The 15627-nt window shown below is 54.9% G+C and overlaps 1 protein-coding gene across 1 annotated transcript in view; it reads right to left on the bottom strand.

Moving 5' to 3' along the window:
- The window catches only part of MMRN2 (multimerin 2), a 19732-nt gene extending 4130 nt beyond the window's left edge, over positions 1 to 15602 (bottom strand). Inside the window, exons 1-6 of the mRNA XM_032270116.1 lie at positions 15116 to 15602; positions 5489 to 5617; positions 5297 to 5403; positions 5117 to 5197; positions 4200 to 4373; positions 2244 to 4061 (exon numbers count right to left, since the gene is read on the bottom strand). Coding sequence (XP_032126007.1) covers positions 2244 to 4061; positions 4200 to 4373; positions 5117 to 5197; positions 5297 to 5403; positions 5489 to 5617; positions 15116 to 15279 — 2473 coding nt within the window. The 5' untranslated portion in view covers positions 15280 to 15602. The remainder of the gene's footprint in view (positions 1 to 2243; positions 4062 to 4199; positions 4374 to 5116; positions 5198 to 5296; positions 5404 to 5488; positions 5618 to 15115) is intronic.
- Positions 15603 to 15627: the final 25 nt, after the last annotated feature.

The following is a 15627-nucleotide window of genomic DNA, read 5'->3' as shown; positions in this document are numbered from 1 at the left end:
TGTGTTTGAGACAGTGTGTGTGTGTGTGTGTGTGTGTGTGTGTGTGTGTCCTACTCTATAGCCCAGGCTGGAGTGCAGTGGAGCAATCTCGGCTTACTGCAACCTCTGCCTCCCAGGTTTAAGCGATTCTCCTGCCTCAGCCTCCTAAATTGGGATTACAGGTGCCTGCCACGCCTGGCTAATTTTTGTTTGTTTGTTTTAGACGGAGTCTTCCTTTGTCTTGCCCAGGCTGGAGTGCAGTGGTACAATCTCAGCTCACTGCAGCCTCCACCTCCCTCCTCGACCTCCCAAAGTGCTGGGATTACATGCATGAGCCACCGTGCCTGGCCTAATTTTTGTATTTTTAGTAGAGACGGGGTCTTGCCATGTTGCCCAGGCTGATCTCAAACTGTTGGCCTCAAGTGATCCACTCGCCTCAGCCTCCCAAGGTGCTGAGATTACAGGTGTAATCCACTGCACCCGGTCCGGAAATTTGTTTTTAAGGAAAACACTTTTTTGAAATAAATGATCATTGTGGTAAACACATTCCCAAACCATCAAGCAAATTCTGAAAGTCATCAGCATATTGAAGCCTTGCACCATGCACAAGAGGAAACAAGAGGGAAGTAGGGAAGTGTCAATGTATGTGGACACAGCCTGGCCCTGAAAATGCTGGGGAAATGGGAAAACGTTGACTGGGTTCCTACATGAGGTAAGCCTCGTGCTAGGTGTTTGGTAAATGCAGCTGTCTTCATAACTTTGACGTGAGTTGGGATTCTGCCATTCTACTGAGGGAGAAACAGACAGGTGATGATAGACCCTGGGTGCCTTTCACTGCTTTGCATTGCCTCTTGGGTCACAGGGAGGGTCAACAGTGGCAGGACTGCCTGGGATGGGACTTTGACAAGGCCTTAGACTTGCCACATGGCAGGCTACACATGGCCAAGATGGTGGCCTTGTTCTTAGCCCTGTGTCTGGGTGGGGAATGGCCCCAGCTCCAAGGCCAGCTTCTGGCAGAGTCATTTAAGACACAGAGCCTAGTTGTCCCCCTCCCAGAGCCATGCTCAGGGAGGGGATGGGAAGTTTGGTCACACATCCCTTCAGCCTCAGAGCCAGCTCCCAGGCCCAGGGACCTGCAGGGACCAGCCATGGAGGGCCTTTTGGAGGGGACGAACCGGCACCCTAAAGACAGCACTCCCCTGCCGCTCACTAGCTGTTTGTGCCTCAGTTTCAGGTAAGGTGGTAGTGCTGATGAGTTCGTCACTGACCTGTTGGGATGGGTCACTGTGCTAAAGCCCAGGAAGGGGACCTAGCACAGAGCAGTGAGAGGGGTGAACTGCATTTGCAGAGAGAATGGGCTCCTTTCAGGGCCCACGGCTTTCCCTGTACAGTATACACTGGGGTGTATACTGTAATAAAAGTTATATGAATGTGGTTTCTCCCGCTATCAAAATCTTATTGTACTGTACTCACCTATTTTCTGATCATGGTTGATGCAAGAAACTGAAATTGAGGCTGGGCACAGTGGCTCATGCCTATAATCCTAACACTCTGGGAGGCTGAGATGGGCAGACTGCCTGAGCCCAGGAGTTTGAGACCAGCCTGGGCAACATGGCAAGACTACATCTCTACAAGAAGTACAAAAATTAGCTGGGCATGGCGACATGTGCCTGTAGTCCCAGCTACTCTGGAGGCTGAAGAGGGAGGATCAGCTGAGCCCAGGGAGGTCGAGGCTACAGTGAGCTGTGATCCCACCACTGTACTGCAGCCTGGATGAGAAAGTGAGACCCATCTCCCAAAAGAAGAAAAAAAAAAAACTAAATCATGGAATGTGAAACAGCGGCTAAGTGGGGCTGCCCATGGCAAGCGGCCACAATCTCTATCCACATTCTCCCTGGATACAGTGGCTTGGCACATGGGGATGAAGCGGGTACAGTGAAGATCTGAGATGGGGGACCTGAGGGCTGCCCTGGCAGGGCGGGAACACTCCCCTCTCTGCAGCAGGAGCATTGGCTCTGCCTGCTCGTGGGCTCTGGCACTAGCAGGTGGTTCTTGTGACTTCTTCTGCCTTCCCATATGCCAGGTAGCTTGTGAGGCCCACAGCTCTGAAAAGCAGCTGGGCCAAAGGGAGGGTGGACCCCGAGTAGAGGTGACTAATGGCCATCCTGTTCTCTGTCGTCCTGGCCCCCTTGGAGGCAGAAGAGCTGCTGGCAGCCCACCCTGGCCTCCTAGACTCACCCAGTCTCCTGGGCACAGGAACTTACCTGCCTCCCAGAGCGCCGTGCCCAAGGCACCTGGCACAGGCCTTGTGATGCGCGCATCCACCAAAGGCTCCGCTTCCTTCTTGTCTCTCTTCCGGGGAGCTTCCAGACCTTTCTGCGGCTTCTTTTCTTTCCTGCTCAGCATGGTCTGCAGCTTCCCCAGGTCTAGGCTGACGTTGGCTGCCACGAGCCCTTGGAAGTTCCTAAAGAGGCTGTGGAAGAGCTGCTGGTGCTGCTCCAAGCTGCGCTGGGTGGCGGAGAGTGCGCTGTGGAGGCCGTCGAGGGAGGCGTTGAAGGAGACGGCCCCGGCCTCGGCCTCGGCCTCGGCCTCGCAGCACCCCCCGACACGCTTGAGTTCATAGCTTAGGCTCTGGAGCTCCCGAGCCAGGCCGGCCAGGGTGGTGGTGGCGGCCTCCTCGCGGCCCACGTCGTGGCTGGGCTCCAGGCGCTCTGCCGGCCGCGGGAGCTCCGAGGCCTGCTCCAGGGCCGCCACCCGGGCGGCCAGCATGTCCCAGCCAAGCGCCTGCTCCTGCAGCCCGATGGCGGCGTCCTGTAGGGCCACGCGGATCTGCTCGTAGCTCAGGGGCAGTGGCCCCGGGGCCTCCTCAGACATCTCCTCCATCACCTCCTCCCCGAAGAGCGCGGCCAGCACCGCCTCGTGCCGCAGCGCGTCCTCCAGCAGGGCGGCGAAGGCGCTGTGCAGCTGGCGCACTTCGTGGCGGGCCTCGGCCGCGGCCGCCTTCAGCGCGCCCATCTCGTCGTCCAGCGCCTGCACCTGGCTCCGGAGCCGCGCCGTGGCCGCCCGCGCCCGCTCGCCCTCCGCTTTGTGCGTGTCCACAGCGAGTGACACAGCGTCCACGGCGCTCTGCAGGGCCTGCAGGGAGGGGCCGTCCAGCTGGCGCCGCTCGTCCAGGCTCACCTGGGTCTCCTCCAGGGCGCGCACGGCGCCCCTCTGGCCCTCCTGGACGACGTCCAGGTCTAAGTAGAGCTTCTGGCAGTTGCAGTCCTTCACATACTTGATGAGGTCAGCGTGCCCACCCTGCAGGTGCTGCAGCGTGAGGTTGAGCTCCAGGAGCTGCCGCTCCACCTCCTCCTTGTTCTCCTCCATGATCAGAGACTTCTCCATCAGGATCACCCGCAGCTCACGGAGCGCAGTGTGGTTCACCTGCAGCTCCTCCACCTGCCGCTCCACCTTGTTGATCTGATCAAAGGTCTCGTCCGATTCGGAGTACAGTTCCTTGATCTCATCCCTGTGCTGGGTCAGGGTGGCCCTCATGTCCTCTAGGGTGTTTTGCAGCTCCTTCTCCCTGAGAGCCGTGGTCATGTGCAGCTCTGAGAGGTTCCTCTGCAGCTGGCCCAGCCTGGCCTGCAGGCTCTCCGGCTCAGGCTTTGCCCCAGCCCAGGGCATTGCCACCACCAGGCTGCCATTGGTCCCTCGGGCCTCCTGGGCCTTGTGCAGCCTCTTCAGTTTGGTGTCCACATCGGCCTGGAGCTCTGAGACGGAGCGGTGCAGGGTAAGGTGCTGGGTGTGCAGGCGGTCCTCCATGTCCTGCTGCAGCTGACCGACTCTCTGAGCATTCTCCTGGACTTTGGCCTCAAATTTGGCACCAAGCTCCTGGAAGTCAGCCCTGACCATGGCACTGTCCTGGACTCTCGAGATGGCCTGGCGGTTGGCCTCCACATCAAGAGACAGGTTTCTTATGGCCTGGGCAAGGCTGTGCAGACTTTCATTAAAGCTCCTCCAGATGGGGTTGAAATGCACTTGTAGGAAGGTGTCCATATGGGGTAGCAGCACCTGCTCCAAGGATCTATCAGGAAACTCTGCAACAGGACAGACATGCGGTGTGACACAAGCCCTGCAGAAGCAGACACTCCTCCCGGGCTGGGAGCAGCAGGGTCCTCCCCTACTCCCCTCAATATGCCCAGGCTCTTCCTTAGCCCCTAAAGCCTGCCACTCACCGTGCTCTGTTTTATTTGCTTCCATCATTGCAGCTGTGAGGTTACCAGGCAGGGCCTTCCACAGGCCTGGCAGGCTGTCTGCTACCTGGTGCACATCATTCTGGAGATCTCCCAGCAGGCGTTCCTGCTGTTCCTGTTGCACCTCAACCTCACTGATCACTGCAGCCAGGTGGCCTGAATACACAGGAGACATAAATGTCAAGGGCTAACTCACCAGGCTTGGGAAGACCATGAGGTTCAGAGGAGAGTTGAGGGCTGAGAGCAGGGAAGGTAGCTGCTGATGTCCTCTGAGCAGGGGCTTCGAACCCTTAAACCCCTGGAGGGCAAATGCACAGCAAGTGAGCCCTCCCTCTGCCTCCTACACCCACAGCAGACATGACTAATCAATAATGGCACACTCCCCTTTTTAGCACATGCACATGGCCTCACAACATCATTCATGGCAGCCCTTGTCAATAAATACTTCACCACATGGTGAAAGTCATTTGCTTTGTCAATCTTGGCCCCGACCTCGAAGGGCCCTGCTGCAAATGGTGTCTCTCAGTGGGTTTCCTGTGCTGACTCCAAGACCAAGGACAACATGACTTCCTGGCCCTGGTTAGGGCTGTGGAGAAGGGTGAGAAAGCTTTTTCTAGGTACAGGGCTTGTGTGGTTCAGGGGGGCAAGGAAAGTGCCAGATGAACCATTTCTTCCCAGAAGATGGGGTGAAGGAAAAGGGTGTGTGTGCTCAGCCAGCAGGCAGCTGGGGCCCTGTGAGCCTGGCCTTCAAGGTGGGAGGTGGTGCAAGCCACAGAGGAGGCCTTGCTGATTCTGGAGGCACGGTTTCCCTGAAATGGCGCTGCTGTGTCACAGGAGAAAGGGCCAGCTGGTGATGTGGGCTCCACCAGGCTGCCTGCCCCTTCTGATAAGGAACACACCAGGTTCGAAGCTGCCTGGTCCATCCCCAGGTTCCCGGTGGCCGTCACCAGGATCTGCAGGCTCAGGGATTGCCATGGAATCTGCAAAGAAAGCATTAGATATTGACCCAGCGGTCAGAGGAGCTGCTTGGCCTTCGGAATCAGTGGTCAAGTGGGGAGCAGGGCCGTAGGGAGCTCTACCGTGGTGCTCGCAGTTGGGGCCTGTGTAGCCAGGGCAGCACCTCCAGGCCAAGGAGGTCAACACCTTCTGCTTGACGTGGTACACTGGCTTGTGGGCCATGCGGTACCTGGAGGAGAAGGGCTGGCTCAGTGACTCCAGGAAGGGCCTGCTCCAGGTCTGGGCAAATGCCCCCCTCCCCCCGCCCCACTCACATGACTTTGACTCTCTGGCAGTCTGGAGCTCCCTGTGGACATGGCTGCTGCGAGTGGATGAGAAATTTCTCTGTTTTACAAACAGCTAGTAAGGTGACCAGCTTGGACATCGGGTAGGGGCACCAGTTTCTGGAAAACAAGGCAGAGGAGAGAGCAGCTGAGCTGCATCCAGGCCAACAGGGGGTGCTGGTACAGAGCCATGGGTCCCTGCCTCCTGCCTGAGCAGTGCTGCGATGCTGGACTCCACTATCCTGAGGAGACAGCCCTCTGCATTATTCATCCCTGGGCTCCAGAGCAAATATTTCACAATTCCTGCCTGCAAAGAGGGCACCTGCTCCACCATCTTCCCGAAGCCTCCCGTAACCAGCACAGAGAGGCTGAGAAACCCGCCAGAATCTAGAACTGTGAAGAGCAGCTCCCGGGTGATGACTGTTTTAGCCAACAAAACTAACAGCCAGAGTGTGGCAAAAACACCTTGTGTTGCAGCTGTCTGAATGGATTCCTGTTGACGAGTTCAGCCGCAGAGCCAGAAAGGCTCTTGCTGTTTTTCCTGGTACCAGGGAGGCTGCAGGGTGCAGCTGAGGCTGGAGAGTCCTGGGTTAGAATCCCTCACACTTTCCGGCTGTGTGAACCCATGACGTACTTAGGCGGCTTCTGTTTCCCAATCTATACAACGGCGATCGTAATGCCCTCCTCTGAGTGGGCAGAGGAGCCCCAGGTGCCTGGCTCCTGACAAGTGTTCTGTGAACACAGCTCCACCGCCCCATTCCAGCTGCCCTGGCAGCCTGCCCAGCTGCTACTCACGTGAGGGACCAGCTCCCTGGTCATGCCCATTAGGACCATTCTAGAAAGGGGCTTTCAAACAGTTGTCCTAGGGGAAGGTAAGCAGCTGGGTGGAGCAGTGTCCTCTCTGGGAGTGGTCACCTCATCAAGGTCACGCAGGGTGTCAGGGAGTCACACGCAGCATCCTGCACGCCTGATAGGTAGCCCCTCCATCCTGGCCCTTCACCAGCATGTACTATGGTGTCCCAGGAGTGGGGGACGCTCATGCTGATGGAGCCCCAGTTCACTGACCCGGTGGCTGACTCCATAGAGTCAGTGGCAGTGGGTCAGAGAGCCCTTCCCCAGGCAGCCAGCTCCCAGGACAAAGTTTGTCAGAGTTGTAAGTGGCAATGATCTCTGTGGCGCAGTGCAGCTTGGCACCTCTTGGGTGCCAGGTGTGGGGCTTGAGCTCAGGGTATGGATGTGGAGGTGCACACTTTCCCTTCAGGGTCCCCAGGGAGAGCAGGCACTCTCAGAATGGGTGAGGGGTGCTAGGATCTGCAGAGACTTTCAGGAGAAGGAGCTAATGGGCTGTGTCTTCAAGCCAGAAAGTCAGATGAGGCACCTGATGTGACAGGGGTGCGTGGGGGTGAGGAAGGGGCTGCAGAGGGAGGCTGAGGTAAAGGGAGAAGCCAGACCTCAGCAGAGAGCTGGCCTGTGTCCTGAGGGCCTGGGAAGTCATGGAGGGGTTACAGCAGGGAAGTGGCATGAAACCCTGGTTCCTGAGTGCAGAGAGGATGGGAGGGTAAGATGTTGGCAGCTGTGTCCACGGGTGGGGGGAGATGATGGCAGCTCGGACTGAGCGATGGTGGACGTAGGAGAAGTGGCCACATCTGTGAGCTATTAGAAAGCAGCGTTCAGAGGCCTTCGTGATGAAGGGCTATCTGGAGCCAGTCTTTGTCCTGGGGTCGTTGGGCTCTGTCACACAGGGATAGTGCTGGGAAAGGCAGGGGCGGGGAACCGAGGGGATTTGAGTGATCATATTTTGAGTGCTGAGCCCCCAGCCTGCTTTACCCTCTCAGCAGCAGACTAGAAAAGCTTCTTAGGAAAATGAGCCAGCGGAGAGGCAAAGACCCAAAGCTGCTGTCACCAGGGGTTCTCCCATAGAAACTGCCAACCAGAAAATCTTAGGCCGGACAAAACATGTCAGAAAGGGGTATCCATACACCCCAGCTTCCAGTCAGCTTCTCAGTCTTTTTCCTCTTAAGTGAGCAGACATCCAAGGTTTACCCGAGAAACATTCTGTTCCAAAACAGGGCCAGGCACAGTGGTGCATGCCTATAATCCCAGCACTTTGGGAGGCTGAGGTGGGAGGATCCTTTGAGCCCAGGAGTTTGAGACCAGCCTGCACAACATTATGAGACCTCATCTCTACAAAAAATTAGCCAGGTGTGGTGGCATGTGCCTGTAGTCCCAGCTATTCAGGAGCATGAGGCGGGAGGATTGCTTGAGCCCAGGAGTTTGAGGCTGCAGTGAGCCATGATTATGCCACTGCACTTCAGCCTGGGTGCAGAGCAAGATTCTATAAAAAAAAAAAAAAAAAAAAAAAAGGTCAAAGTGGACAAACAGAAAAATGTCAACTTGGACCAAAACCATGACTGTGTAAGGAGTCAAACACTTGCACTAAAATTTCCAGATTGATAAGAGAAATTACTGCACCCAAGAAACAAGAACAGGAAGCTATGAAAAAAAAAAGTGAAGGGGGATGGGAGAGAAAGGGTGAGCATTCAGAGAACAAAAAAGTACTCTTGGAAATTAAAAGCATAACAGTAGAAATGAAAATAAATTTATTGGAAATGTTGGAGGGTAAAGTTAAAGAAATTTCCCTGAAAGAGCACACAGAGAGGTGAAAAATTGGAGAGAGAAAAGAAAAATAGAGAACCAGAATTGCAAATGTAACATCCAAATAATAGAAATTTCAGAAAGAACAGAGGGAGTAAATCATCAATGAAAAAAAATCAGGTCTGGCGTGGTGGCTCATGCCTGTAGTCCCAGCATTTTGGGAGGTTGAGGCAGGAGGATCACTCGAGCTCAGGAGTTTGAGACCAGCCTGAGCAACATGGCAAGATTCCAATCTCTACAAAAAATTCAAAAATTAGCCAAGTGTGGTGGTGTGCACCAGCTATTCAGATGGTTGAGGTGGAAGGGTCCCTTGAGCGTGGGAGGCTCAGGCCACAGTGAGCTATGACGGTGTCACTGCACTCCAGCCTGAGCAAAAGAGTGAGACCTTGTCTCAACAACAAACAAAAAAACATTCCGGAAGTGAAGAATTTCAATTTCTAGCTTCAAAGCACCACCAATTACCTGCAATATGATGAAAATACACTTACATCAAAACATGTCACCATGAAATTTTAGACCCCTGGGAACAAAGATAGTTTCTACATGCTTCCAGAGAGGAAAATCAAGATGAACACAAGCATACAAAATCAGTAATTGGAATGGCTTTGAACCTCTCAACAGCAATATTGAAAACTGGAACACAGTGAGAATTGCATTCAAAATACTGAAGAAAAATAATTTACAACCCAGAATCCTATATCCAGCCTAACTATGAATCAGTATGGGGAGTGAGAATAAAGACATTCTCAAACAGTCCAGGTTCCAGAACATTTACCTCCCATATATCCCTCCTCAGGAGACTACCTGATGAGCAGTGGCTTGAAATATTGCCTGCACATCAGCACCATTATGAAGCTGGGTATGGTGGCTTGTATCTGTAATCCCAGCTACTCAAGAGGCTGAGGTGGGAGGACTGCTTGAGTCCTGGAGTTCAAGATCAGCCTGGACAACACAGTGAGACCCCATCTCAAAAAAAAAAATCCACAAAAAACCCAAAAACAAAACCATTGTGTGGCACTTTAAAAATAATAGTCTTGGGGCTGAGTATGATGGCTTACACCTGTAATCTCAGCACTTTGGGAGGCCAACGTAGGAAGATGATTTGAGGTCAGGAGTTCCAGACCAGCCTGGCCAACATGGCAAAATCTGTCTTAACTAAAAATAGAAAAATTAGCCTGGCATGGTGGTGCACGCCTGTAATCCCAGCTACTCAGGAGGCTGAAGCACGAGAATGGCTTGAATCCAGAAGGCAGAGGTTGCAGTCAGCCAAGATCATACCATTGTACTCCAGCCTGGGCAACAAGAGCGAAACTCCGTCTCAAAAAAAATAAAAATAAAAATAGATAAAGCTACCTCCCAAGAAGTAGCAATGCAAGCATGTTCTTTAGTGACACAGAGGTAAACACGAGAGAATCACCTGCAAAGTTGAAAGTCATTGCCTTTGGGGACCAGAGGGAGCTGGGGCTTCTGACTGTCTCAACAAGCATTACAGAACCAGTTGACTCTTAATCAGGAGATCAGCAAACTTTTTCTCTAAAGGGACAGATAGTAAATATTTGACACAAGACCAGCTACGTAACTGGCAGGGCCCAGTGCAAAATGAATATGTGGGGCCTCTTGTTCAAAAAGTATGAAGAATTTCCAGACGATGACACCCAGGGTGGGGCCCTTCAGAATGCAGGCCCTTGTGTGTGACTGCGCAGGTCACATGCCCCTGATGCTGGCCATGGTTTCAGGCTTTCCAGGCCGCATGGACTCTGTCCCATCTACGAAACTCTGCCATTGTACCACGAAAGCAGTCACGGACAATAAGTAAATGAACCAGCGTGGCTGCGCTCCAATAAAACTTTGTCAGCAAAAACCGGTGGTGGGTTGGACTTGGCCCACTGTCCATAGTTTACTGATCTCTGCCTATGAGTATGTATAACTAATAAAACTAATAAAAATAAATAAAAATCATCTTCATCAGGAAGAGAAAATGCAGGTGAATAATCAAAAACGTTTTGGAACCCAGGCGCAGTGACTCATGTCTGTAATCCTAGCACTTTGGGAGGCCAAGGCAAGTGGATCACTTGAGTCCAGGAGTTTGAGACCAGCCTGGGCAACATGGCGCAACCCCGTCTCTACAAAAAATACAAAAATTAGTTGTGCATGGTGGTGCTCACCTCCAATCCCAGCTACTTGGGAGGCTGAGGTTGGATGCCTGAGCCAAGGAGATGGAGGTCGCGAGGAGTCGACATTGCACACTGCACTCCATCCTGGGCAATGAAGAAAAACTCTGTCTCAAAATTTTAAAAAGGGCATTTTAAAAGACAGAAATGAGTAGGGAGTTTCTCTTACAGCTATCAAGACTCCAAAGCTAAGGAATGAAACGATGGGGCATTGGGTCAGGATTTGATAAGCCAGCCAGTGGGAACAGAGACCAGGAAGGGGGCAGTGGATCTCCAAGGGATCAGAAAACAGTAAAAAGGGATGGAAGGAAGGGAGGAATGCTCACTCAACACTGAAACAGAGGGCTGGGAAGGCGCTGGCTTGGAGCTCAGGAGCCACAGGTGAGATGCTTGCTGGCACGGACATCTGCCTGGCCCCCATGGAAAGTCCTTGAACATGGGCTCAGCCTAAGGGAAAATCTCTCTTAGACCAGTGGTTCTCAACAGGAGAGGGGACCCACTGTTATAGTGAACCCCAAGTTTCTCTTCAAAGAATCAGTATGTCAGTATGTTCAGCTCTCTTATTCTTTCCCTATTTTAAAGTTTAATTTCCTTGCAATTTCAGTAAACAACCTTCCCCACCGGTTCTGATCAGTAGTTCACATCTGTTCCCCTGGCCCCTGGCTCCATTCTGACTCATCCTGGTCACCTGCTCGTCACCTGTTCCGGTTACCTTCTTTGACCTAGGTCACCCCTGGCTACCTGCTCTGACCCACCTGTAACCATCCTTCCCGCCAAAACACCCACCCTGCCTCTCCAGCTCGGACCCCTGCTCTCTTTAAAATAGCCAGTCGGGATTAGCTTAGCTTGTGCCGTCTAACTGTAGCCAACAGGGGAGCGACACAGCGGTAGAGACGACTCTCGTCAGGCATAAATACCCCTTCCCCCCTTGTCCACGTGTGCCCCCACCATTGCTCCATCTGTTAGCCACACCCTTCTATAGAAGTAAATTGCCTTGCTGAGAGGATTTATCTTCGAGTGCTATTTCTTTTGCAGCATCAAAATTTTACTTATAACAGCACCCCAAGTGCATCGTCACATCTGGGTGGTGGGTGCTACCCATGACTGGGTGCCTCACAGATGAGAACCAAAGATGCTGCTAAATACCCCACAAAGCATAGGACATCTATGCACCCCACAACAAGTAATGTAATTATCTAGTCCAAAATGTCAGTAGTGCCAAGGGTGAGAAACTCTCTCTAAACAAAATTCCATTCCTTGCAAACCTCTGACCTATTGTAAAGGCCTGGAAGGCCTTTGCCCCGGGCATGCCTGGCCTGGTCCAGCCTGCCAGAAGTTACCGGGACTTTCCACCTCAAGCTCCTGGAAGTGGAAACTATGCCGCCCACCCTTCCTGCCCAGGAACTTTCTCCACTGACCTGCCCAGACCCTGGGCTTCAGTGCCACTGTTCTCTCTGCCCACGCTCCCCACCCTGGGCAGGCCCTCCCTTGGCACAGGACAGGCTGCTGGCCCCAAACCCTGGGAACATTCCTGACCTTTGCTTTGGTTTCCTCCAGCTCTTGGCAGCTTCTTGCTGGCCCTCGATGCCCATGACCCTGGGCCAACTCGCTGAGGCATCCATTGTTCCCTCTGCCCCTCTGTGTCAGGCTGGCTTCATCTTTGTGCCCTCCCTTGGGAAGTCCTGCTGGGTGCCCTCATCTCCCATTGGGCTATTGAGGGGCACGTACCAGCTCAGAGTGAATGTGGGGCTTCTCTGGCCTGCCCTTGGTCTGCTGTGACCCCAACCTGTGGTCCCACCCAGATGGGAGGGAATGTGGACTCCTTTGGAGCTTTAAATGGAAGCAGGAGGGCCTGTGCTCTCCTCTCCTCCTCCTCCCTGAACAAACTCACAGTGACCTTGAGCAAGGCCCTTCCCACGTCTCTCTCGGAAATGCAAAGAAGCTGTGCCTCTGCGGCACTCAGAACAGAACGGGTGTGGTGGGAAGGCAGAGGGAGCCTGAGTGTGGGGGGAAGGCGCACCATTATGCAGATTGTGTGGAGTGCCTTCCCCTCCCCAGCCAGGAAACGCCCTCCCAGGGGGCCTCAAGTCCTCCTTGGGAAGGAGGGCGTGTTCTCCGCAGCCTCACTTTCCGAGGCCCTGAAGCCAGCCATTAACCTGACCATTCCAGGGGAGAAACTCACAGGGTTTTGTCCTTGAGTCAGAAATGGGCCTTGGCAGAGAAGCCTGAGGCTCTCTCCGCTGCCAGCCCAGAGCTGAGAATCCCTCAGCGTGGTTCTGGAAGCTTCAGCTCTTCCCTGTTCAGGCCAAGGGCTCTGTGCCTGGGTGGGGGAAAAAAGGGGCAGGAACAGGTACAAGAGATGCATCGTGGCCCAGAGAAGGCAGCCTATGCCGTGCCCTGCTCCTGTGTGACCTCCAGCCATATGCTGGACTCCGAGTCACAAGCTCCCAGCTGGGAAAATCCCAATGCTCCTGCATGAGGGTCAGGAAAAGCCTGAAGCCAGTGACTGGGGCCAGCCAACCTGCTGGCAGCAGCGTCCCCTACATGGCTGGGGGACAGGACAGAGAAAGCCTGGGTGGGCCCCAGCTCTCACCTGTTACTTAGGAGCTCGGTGGCCCTGGGGGGCGTCCCCACCCCTCTGAGCTGTCACAGCAATGGGACAGGTGGGACACCTTGCCTGGGGCTCAGCATCGTCCCTACCACAAACTGAGTTCCACTGGGACAGCAAATCCTGGGTCTGAGGCGCCCACATTCTAGACATCCCAAGCCAGGGCACGGAAAGAGCCTCTTCCTCCCGGAGTCCTACTGCTCAAGCTTCTGGCTCCATGGACTGGGCCCCTTGGGGTCCCTGGTGACTTAGGAAGCAGTTAACCCCTTCCCTCTTCTGCTGCAGGGAAGTCTAAGGACCTAGTGGTCCTATTCAAGCATCTCTTTGCTAAGTGTCTTACTGGGACCTGCATCCAGGGCCCACCCTAGCTTTGGGGCTCTGGAAAAAGATGTGAACAGCAAATGCCGAGTGGAATGCCTGGCTCAGGCTTCCAAGCCTCCTCCTGACAGTGTGGGTGTCACCACCCCTGCTACTGGAACCCAATCCGACTCCCCTTCCCCTGCTGCGGGGACAGGAGCTGGAGCACGCTTCCGCCTCCCGGGTCACAGGAGCACTGGAAGCAATCAGCCCAGGAAGCTGCAGCGTTTCCTTCCTTTCTCACCAGCCCATCCGGGTTTGGTGAAAGAGCAGGGGCTTGCCCTGCGAAGACCGAAGCTTCTGGATGCCGGAGGGAGACCCCTGCAGGCAGGGGGCTTCCAGGCTTGGGACACCTGGGCATTCCTAGGTCAGGTCCATGCACCCTCCCACTCTTGAGACCCCCAGGGAATGACTGAGGGGCCCCTGCAGGGCTGCCTGTCAGCAGTTCCCAGGCCCTCTCCTTGGGGCTAAGGGAGCAATGTCCCTCCCTACAACCAAGGGGGTGGGGAGGAAGAGGAGCAGCTCCCTCCTCCCCCCTGTCCACTGGGTCCCCTCATCCTCCCTTTCATCAACGTGAGGAAGGTGGCCTGAGACTCAGCTGTGGAGCTTCCTTGGTCCTGAAATCAGAGCAGAGTGGCTGGATCTCCCCCACCAAGAATCACCTGTGCCTCCCAGCCCCGAGCGGAGCTGGGGACAGGAGAGAACGCAGTTTCCCCATGGCCAACTGCTCAGCTACTGCTCCCCATGCCACTGCCACCAGCCCCTCCCTCACTAAGGGGCCTCTTGCGCCTCCCTGGTCAAATCCACTTTCAGGAAAGTGCCCGACAAACCTGCAACTCAGAAGCCAAATGAGACCTATCGCAGGCAGGTCTGCTGTGATGGTGGCCCTCACACCCCAAATAGAAGGGTAAGTCAGTCCCTCTCACTCCCTAAATTCATGTAGCTGCCCTTAGCCAAACAGGTCTGGGGGCAGCGGGGTGAGGGTAGGAGCACCTGGGAGTCGGGGTTGGCTCCGACTGCTGCAGAGTCGAGTGTGAGCTCTAGAGTCAGACTCAGATTCTGCTCCTTAGCTGTGTGACCTTGGGAGAGCCGCTCAGCCTCTCTGAGCCTCAGGCTCCTCCTCTGTAAGTGGAGCTGTTGGAGGGATGAACTGAGATACACAGGGCAAGGTGCCTGGCCCCGTAAACAGCACCTGCTGCTCCGACTGGGTGGCAGCTGGAGATGAGGGGGACTTACAGGCCCAGCACCTTATCAGCAGGAGGGGCCCTGGCCCTGTACAAAGAGAACGCTGGAAAGCTGTCCTGGGTCCAGTCGCAAGACCATCCTGCCTACTTATGGGGGGCGCTGAGGCAGAGCTCCCTGAATTGTGCTCTGGAGAGCAGGGGCCCCTCTCCGCTCACTGCTGGCGGTTGGGGCCAGGTCCTCAGGGAACTCAGATCAGAATCTGAGAGCAGCCTTACTGGGTCTCAGCTTTCAGAATTGATTTCTTTCGAAGAACAGGAGGTATGGCCAGGCCAGCTGGAAGCGGCTGCAGCCAGAGTCCCCCAGGGCCCCAAGATGGGTGATTGATGGTAGGAGCTGTGCCTCCGGGCCAGCCCCCGAAAGCCCCATTCCCTGCCATGGCTCAGACAGGGAACTCCCTGCCATTCTTGGGTGGACCCTGAAGCACCCAGTCCAGGCTCCTTGTTCAGCCTCACGGCTGGCTCAGCAGATAGATACTATTAGCCCATTTCACAGATGGGACCTGAGGTCCAGAGAGGTCCTGCTCTGTCTGAGCTGGGATCAGATCCTACCCCATGACCTCTGCCAAGGTCTAGGCCCTCTTACCGTCCAGCGGGGTCCCTGCCGGTGTCCTCAGCCTCTGCCCTCCAGACCCCAGGTAGCCCGGAGCTCTGCAGATCAGAGAGCCTAGTACTGGGAGCCTGGGCCCATGCCCCCAGCAGTCCCCAGCCCAGGGGTCCCCCGAGGCTGAACAGCAAGCTCAGGATCATCTTGATGATGGGGCAGGCTCAGTTCACACTCGGCCTTGGCAAGTGGCTCCAGAAACTGCTAGTGACGTTGTCTTCGAGTTAAATCTCAGGAGGAAAAGAAAATATCAGGACAACAAAGAGAGGAAGTGGCGTGGGCCGGCCCACCCGATGGGTCTCGTCCGGCCCCCTGACCACTCCGGCTGGCCCTACAGGGGCCGCCAACCACACAAACCAGTTCCTATCCCTGAGGACTTGGCTTAGGACTCTGGGGATGTGGTAGACACAGGGGGTGGCCCCACCAAATGCAACCTTATGGGACCCTGCTCCCTGGGAGCCAGTAAGAGTATGGACTTCGAGGTGGGGCTGCAG

This window comes from Sapajus apella, unplaced genomic scaffold, assembly GCF_009761245.1.
Source record: "Sapajus apella isolate SASKATOON/1434 unplaced genomic scaffold, GSC_monkey_1.0 scaffold203, whole genome shotgun sequence".
NCBI classification, from domain to species: domain Eukaryota; kingdom Metazoa; phylum Chordata; class Mammalia; order Primates; family Cebidae; genus Sapajus; species Sapajus apella.
This window is presented reverse-complemented; position numbering and strand designations above follow the sequence as displayed.